Source organism: Danio rerio, chromosome 17, assembly GCF_052040795.2.
Source record: "Danio rerio strain M-AB ecotype USA chromosome 17, GRCz13ab, whole genome shotgun sequence".
Taxonomy (NCBI): Eukaryota; Metazoa; Chordata; class Actinopteri; order Cypriniformes; family Danionidae; genus Danio; species Danio rerio.
Window position 1 is genome coordinate 50,165,711 of NC_141037.1, and position 8,847 is coordinate 50,174,557.

At 32.0% G+C, this 8,847-nt stretch overlaps 1 protein-coding gene across 1 annotated transcript; it reads right to left on the reverse strand.

The window, feature by feature from the left end:
• Positions 1-328: 328 nt before the first annotated feature.
• On the reverse strand, positions 329-8,847 carry pacc1 (proton activated chloride channel 1). Its single transcript, NM_001291762.1, has 8 exons — positions 8,666-8,847; positions 8,413-8,509; positions 4,730-4,942; positions 4,187-4,341; positions 3,957-4,099; positions 3,734-3,875; positions 1,162-1,269; positions 329-1,071 (listed from the first exon to the last, which is right to left on the reverse strand). The coding sequence occupies exons 1-8, from the start codon at positions 8,699-8,701 to the stop codon at positions 910-912; spliced, it is 1,056 nt and encodes a 351-aa protein (NP_001278691.1). The 5' UTR covers positions 8,702-8,847; the 3' UTR covers positions 329-909.

Below are 8,847 nucleotides of genomic sequence, written 5' to 3' on the forward strand. Positions count from 1 at the left end.
AGAACAAAGGATTACTGGGGGAAACATATTGTTTCAAATTATGAGAGCACACCTTGTGTGTAATACAGCCAAAGTTATACTTCACATTAACTTTCCAGCAAACACAGAAACTGTGTGAGAATGTTCCAGGAATGTTTTTTTAACCCAGAGGGAATGGTCTGTTTACATGAAGAAAACGTTCCCAACGAGAGAAAAAAAAAACATTTTGTTAGCTGGGTTTCTTTAAAAAGAGTAGGCTAAAGAATGTAATAGGCCTACTTGTGCTTGAGATATTGGATTGTTTAAATATCAATACTTTTTAATCATAGAGGCTGCGTCAATCGTAATATTTATATGATTAAAGTGGTTTTAATAAATATAAATGGTTAATGTTCATTAAAAACTACATGAAAAGATGTATTTACACAATCTGAAAATACACACGCCAGACAGTCATTTAATTGTTAAACGGCACAGTAACAACACACAAACTGCCCCTTACAAATATGATTGCTAAATAACAAATGTTTTCAAAACATTTTTAAATCACTGAAATAATTTCATAGGTTTGGAATTAAAAAACACATCTCAAGTTGATGTTTATGGAAATGTTAATAGAAAACAGCAACAGTGAAGAGTAATCCTCAGCATTAAGAAAACAAGACAACATTGCAAAAGAGTTACTTATTGATGGTCGAGAAATGCAACATAACCAAAGGACCTTGTCAAATGTGTGAAGTTAATAATTAAACTTTGCTCTTGTACTGTTGATCATGTGCCTCAGAGTTTGTACAATACTGTACAATATTAAAATCACTCCAGTTAAAACGCAATACATTCATTAAGAAAATGTATATCTGAAATGGTTCAGCAGTTCAGGAGTCCCAATGGTCCTAATTAAAATCTCCAGATGTGTAATGTTGTCCGGTTTTAGCTGATTTGGTTCATTTCTCTCATTTTTGCCCTTTTGTGTCTTTTGCGGATTCGGATCATCCACTTAATGCTGAGTTTGGCAAAGTCTGCTGCTTTAAACAGGGCCATGAAGACGCCACACAAAATGGCAATGGTGTTCCACGGGTTTGCTGTCACTATCTGTTAAAAAGAAGATATAAGTATACTTAATTAGACAGTCTACAAAGCATCTGAAGTATTAATTGAATATTTGAAGGCGTGTTCACTTACGTCTTTAACTTGCTGTATAAATGGATCCCGCCATTGGAACACGATGAAGAAAAGCTCGTTGGTTTGCTCCAGTGGAGGCCTTTTGTCAATGTACTTCACCACACTAGACTAGAATTAACATGTCGGGTAAAAATAAAACAGAATATGGATTTAAAAAATATAGTGCTTATTTTTATCTCACAGTTTTTTTTTCCCTCACACAATTGCGGGGTTGTGATTGACATTTTTTTCCCTCTCAAAATGTTGCCTTTTATCTAATTAGGCTATGTTTACATCTCACAACACTGGCTTTTTTAACTGTCAGAATTGTCTGTTTATATCACACAGTTCTGAACTTCTTTACTCTACAAATTCTGAGTTTACAAAATTACAACAGAGTTTATACCTCAAAATTCAGTCTTTTCATTTTGGGATGTTAAAAAGTTATGCATTTGTAACTTCTAGTGTATATATATATATGTATATATATACATATATACACACACACTTTTTTATTGATTCTATTAATAAAAAAGTATATATATATATATATATATATATATACACACACACACACACACACACACATACACATACATATACATATATAATATATATATATATATATATATATATATATATATATATATATATATATATATATATATATATATATGTGCAGTGTGTATATGTGTGTATATATATATATACATATATATATACATATATACACACACACTTTTTTATTGATTCTATTAATAAAAAAGTATATATATATATATATATATATATATATATATATATATATATATATATATACACACACACACACACACACACACATACACATACATATGCATATACATATATAATATATATATATATATATATATATATATATATATATATATATATATATATATATATATATATATATATATATATATACATACATACACTCACCTTCCACTTTATTAGGTACACCTCATTTACGCAAATTTGTGATCAGCCAACCATATGGCAGCAACTCAATGCATTTGGACTTGTAGACAAGGTCAAAACGATCTGATGCAGTTCAAACAGAGCATCAGAATGGCGATGAAAGCTAATTTAAGTGACTTTGAACAAGGCATGGTTGCTGGTGCCAGATGGGCTGGTCTGAGTATTTCAGAAACTGCTGATCTACTAGGATTTTCAAGCATAACACACGAATATCTAGTGAGAGACAGTTCTGTGGGCGCAAATGCCTTGTTGATGCCAGAGGTCAAATAAGAATGCTCAAACTGGTTAGAGCTGATAGAAAGGCAGCAGTAAGTCAAATAACCACTCGTTACAACTGAAATGCAGAAGAGCATCTCTGAACGCACAACACGTCCAAACTTGAGACAGATGGGCTACAGCAGCAGAAGACCACACCTGGTGCCGCTCCTGTCAGCTAAGAACAGGAAACTGAGGCTACAATTGGCACAGGCTCATCAAAACTGGACAATAGAAGATTGGAAAAACGTTGCCTGGTCTGATGGGTCTTGATTTCTGCTGTGACATTCGGATGGTAGGGTCAGAATTTGGCGTCAACAACATGAAAGCATGGATCCATCCTGCCTAGAATCAATGGTTCAGGCTGCTGCTGGTGGTGTAATGGTGTTGGGGATATTTTCTTGGCACACTTTGGACCTATTACTACCAATTGAGCATTATGTCAGCACCACAGCCTGAGTATTGCTGCTCATCATGTCCATCCCTTTATGACCACAGTGTACCCATCTTCTGATGGCTACTTGCAGCAGGATAACGCACCATGTCACAAAGTGCGAATCATCTCAGACTGGTTTCTTGCACATGACAATGAGTTCACTGTACTCAAATGGCCTCCACAGTCACCAGAGCTCTCAATCCAATAGAGCACCTTTGGTATATGGTGGAATGGAAGATTTGCATTATGGATTTGCAGCCGACAAATCTGCAGCAACTGCATGGTGCTATCTTGTCAATTTGGACCAAAATCTCTGAGAAATATTTCCAGTGCCTTGCTGAATCTATGCCCCAAAGGATTAAAGCAGTTCTGAGGGCAAAAAGGGGTCCAACCCGGTACTAGTAAGCTGTGCCTAATAAAGTGGACGGTGAGTATATATATCTCGCAATCTTGAAATCCTGAAAATGGTGAAAAGTATTAATAGTGAAATATATACTATTTTTTATAATTATACTATATAAACTAAAATTTTTCATTATTCCTATTCTGTCACACAAATATGCTTCCACAATAACCATATATTATGCATTTTAGCATTTGGCACTTTATAGATGCCGCAGTTTAAAAGTATGTGGCTTTAGATTGTTCCCAAACTTTACAGATTTATTTCCAACCCTAGTGATTGGCTCTAATATGACATGGTTGGTTTTGACCATATTTGGAACGATTGTGAATATGAATGAGCTCTGCACTGATGATATGTTAAGATATCAGCCCACTGATGTGAATGTTGTAAAAAAATACAATCTCTTTGTTTTCCATGTTTGTTATGACCCTAATTATTATATTACTATGCTGAAGTTAACAAAAAAAAAAAAAACAATATTAAATATTCATTACCTCCTGTCTAAATTCTACTGATTCATTTCTTCTGCCTGAAGTCCTGACTAAAGACATTTTGACCCACGTCCTAAAGCCTCCAGAGAAGGTCCACATCGAGTAGTTCCTTTCACAGTCCATCATAAATGCAGCTTTATCTGAGCTGGTTAGAAATAAAAAGTACAATTTATTCAAACAGTAAAACAAACCCAATTCATGGTAAACATTCCTATCTAGGATCTACCTTTCAAGCATGTCACTGAATTTAGCAAAAATCATATAGCTGATTGCGCTGAAATCCTCTTCTGTTTCGTTTCGGCTAAGCTGAAGGAATATAAGCTCTCGGTTCCTCACGTCAGTCGGCCCTCTGAACACCAAAGCTCGCTTCTGTTGCCAAAAAAAGAGAAATGTTACATAAAAAAGATTAATAATAGTACCATTTCTTTAGAAAAACTTCCGATCTAAAAAACATACTTCTGTCTGGTTTGAATACGGCCCATGGTAGATGACTTCCTCTTTCATACACTCTCTTTTCGCAAGATTTTCCAATGCAACAAGAGGTGGAATGTTGTCGTGATAGTGATGCATGCAGCTTAATAAATGTGCCTTTCCAGGAAATAAAACAATTCCTGCAAACAAAAGAATGATCAAACATACTTTAAAAGATTGCACTCACTGGCCACTTTATTAGGTACACCTTACTAGTACCAGCTTGGAACCCTTTTGCCCCCACAACTGCCTTAATCCTTCGTGGCATAGATTCAACAAGGTACTGGAAATATTCCTTAGAGATTTCGGTCCATATTGACATGATAGCATCACGAAGTTGCGGCAGATTTGTCCATGATGCGAATCTCCTGTTCCACCACATCCCAAAGGTGCTCTATTGAACACCTCAAGACACTTGCTGCCTATAGAGGATGAGGACGCTTCATCTAAAATAGCTTAATCTGTGTTCTGAAGATGAACAAAGGTTATTTTTTGAGGTGAACTAAACATATAAATAGAAACACTCACCTGGTGCAGCAAACTCTTCAACCTCTTTGTATGAAACGGACATCACTGGGTGGTTGAGTTTGTCCATGAAGTCTGAAATGGTTTGGTAGGCCAAGAACACAGCCACCGCCGTGAGCGCCAAGTAAATGAGGACAAGGATTACTGTGAAAACATTCTTCAGGCAAGCTTTGTTGAAGCCAATGGGCATTAGATTGCTATCCACATTGTCCTCATCTGCAATATATAATAAAAGTTCATTTTAAGCTATCTGTTCGATAAGGACACAATGAATACATTTTAAAGTACACATGTAATCAAAACTAACCATATTGATTTCTTTTAGTTCACATTGCTCGTTTTGTGGTGAACATTTCATTTGTAAATGTCATTAAGAAAACATTGGGTGCTCTTCTAATCTAAACTTAAAATCTGAAAATGCGCTTCCTGTTTGTTTTCAGTGAAATTCTGAGATTATGTCTGTCTGAGGTATTGGGTGTGGCTAACATACTTAACCACAACCCTTTAACTGTCAGTTTTGACATCAAACAGAAATGGTGAGCAGGAGGTGTGTTTTTAATAACTCTTCTAAAACCCATTTTCCAGATCTGTCTTAATAAAATTCCTACCTTACTACATCCACTGTTTCCTTATTTTATAATCTATTTCTCTTTGAATTTTTTTTTCTTTTTAAATATTTTCCAAATTAAGTTTGACAGAGCAAGGAAATTTTCACAGTATGTCTGATAATATTTTTTTTTCTGGAGAAAGTCCTATTTGTTTAATTTTTGCTAGAATAAAACACGTTTTTAATATATTAAAAACCATTTTAACGGTCAAAATTATTAGCCCCTTTAAGCTACATAGGTTTTCCGATAGTCTACAGAACAAATCATCATTATACAATAACTTGCCTAATTACCCTAACCTGCCATGTTAACCTTATTAACCTAGTGAAGCCTTTAAATGTCACTTTAAGCTGTATAGAAGTGTCTTGAAAAATATCAAATGAAATATTATTTACTGTCATCATGGCAAAGATAAAATAGATCAGTCATAAGAAATGAGTGACTATCATGTTTAGAAATGTGTTAAAGAAATCTTCTCTCCGTTAAACCGAAATTGGGGGGGAAAAATAAACAGGGGGGCTAATAATTCTGGCTTCAACTGTGTGTGTGTGTGTGTGAATATATATATATATATATATAAATATATATATATATATATATATATATATATATATATATATATATATATATATATATATATATATATATATATATATATATATATATATATATATATGTATATGTATATATATATATATATATGTATGTATATATATATATATATATATATATATATATATATATATATATATATATGTATATATATATATATATATATATATATATATATATGTATATATATATATATATATATATATATATATATGTATATATATATATATATATATATATATATATATATATATATATATGTATATATATATATATATATATATATATATATATATATATATGTATATATATATATATATATATATATATATATATATGTATATATATATATATATATATATATATATATATATATATGTATATATAAATATATATATATATATGTATATATAAATATATATATATATATATATGTATATATAAATATATATATATATATATATATATATATATATATATATATATATATATATATATATATATATATATATATATATATATATATGTGTTTAAATTTATATAGCGATTTATCAGTGGATCGCTCGGATGTCAGCTAATAGACAAACCATCTGATCAAAGTGACTTTAAAACGCTCCAGTGTCCCTGTATCTGGGGTTACACTTAGTCAACAGCTGGGATTTCAGTGAACTAATGACCTTCACAGCCAATCACATGTTCGCAGGACATGCATGTCTTTAAAATTTCAGATTTGATTGGTATCGAATTCCAGTATTGTGACAACCCTAGTCATCAGCATCTTAATTAAATCCTTGAAAGTTCTTAATATTTAGATTTTGAAAATGTAAATTTAAATGCATTTATGAATGAATGTAATATATCATCTTTGCATTCAATCATGATAAACAAATTGCCGCTTATGTGAGGTGTTTCTAATGCAGCATCTATGGACAGACGTTAATCTCTCTTCTGGCTACTGTTATTAATCTCACTCATTTTTTTTTCTTTTTCTGAAAGTCTTGATAACACCATTGTGGTGTTTTTCTTGTATTATTAAAATAGGATAGTATAAAAATGATTTGTTGTACTCTCCCATTCACTGCACTCTTAAGTTTACCCAACTAGGCTGCCTTCTACTACTGAGAATTCCGGAAATTTGAAAAGGGTCCATGTTTTTTTTATTATTAATCTTATATATATATATAAATATTTTGAGGGGATATGACAATGGAGATTACAGACAGGACAATATTGGGAGCAGAGAGAGGGGAAGAGTTGGCAAAGGACCTCGAGCTGGGAATCAAACTCGGGTCGCCGTAAGCACTGTGGTGCTATATGTCCGCTCACTTACCCACTAGGCTATTGCCGCTGACTTAAATTTAAATTTAGACAAATTTTATATGCAAAAGAAATGTTCTCAAAGCATCATGGAAAATAACAAAACATATTATGAAATAAAAACATATATTTTAATTTTACCCAAACCCACAACTAAATCCAGAAAGATTTATCCATAAACTGTGAATTTTTAAGCTATCTCCTAATTATTTTCACACAAACACACACATCTTAGGAAAACAACGGGGAATAAACTTTTTTTTTGTTTTGATTATTTTTTATTTACATATTGTTAAGTATTTACATATTATTTAAATTTACTTTTTGGGACAATTCAGTTTGTTTGTTCATTTAAAATGTAATGTATTGAGAAGGAAAACAACAGGAATGAGAATCTGCACACTTCAGTCTTTTAAATGCTTCATCAAAGGCCACAAAAATTGTGAAACGTTTTTTTTTTTTTTTTTTTTTTGTGGTTTTTATTTGTTGCCTCTGGATTTTCTTCAGTACAGTTTCATTCATCTCTTTGGATATAGGAAGACGAACTGTTATTTTAGACATCTAGCATAGGGTCCTGTCTTTAACTGTGTACTGAGAAGGGACACTTTTATTGGTTCAGTGGTTATACTAAATTATGATTATTTATCTCAAGACGGTAAAAGTTTAATAAATAAATAAATATATTTACATCACCTAAACTAATTATAGCATAATTAATAAATCAATGTTAGATAGATAGATAGATAGATAGATAGATAGATAGATAGATAGATAGATAGATAGATAGATAGATAGATAGATAGATAGATAGATAGATAGATAGATAGATAGATAGATAGATAGATAGATAGATAAGATTACTGTATCTGAAAATAGTTTACCTTAAGATTATGATTACATTTTCTTTTATTTCAGCAACAATAAAATCCTGTCAAATTACCGTCTGAAGATAATAATCCAATTATTGATTATGTATATAAATCAATGATAAACATATTCAACTATATATATATATATATATATATATATATATATATATATATATATATATATATATATATATATATATATATATATATGTGTGTGTGTGTGTGAGTGAATACTAAAATATCTCTATTGACATTCAGAACCAGACAGAAAAGTACTGACCTGGTAAAGGATCGCAGGCTTCATCATCTTGCTCCACTTCAGAAACACCATTGTCCCGAATGGACTCTACTGTCTCAGGACGCTCTTCTCCATTGAACTACAATGCAGCAAGTGACAATTAAAAACAATATATTCATACGGTTATTTGAATTTTGCATGAGTAAGAGAAGCGGTCAGCTGTTATGATCACATGACCGGATGAATAAAGCCCTGTAGGACCTAACGTTAATAACCGCATTTGGAAGCTCATTACCTCCTGATAAGAGCGCGATGTGTCTCTTCTCAGCATCGTGCTTCACCTCCGAATATCTGCGGTGTTTAAAGTTTGCCATCAACTTTCAGAAGTAGATCCCGACTTTGAGACACATTTCTAGCGGTGTCTTGAGAAGCTCGCGGGAGGCACAGCCAATAGCCAGAAAAACACATGCCAGGCGT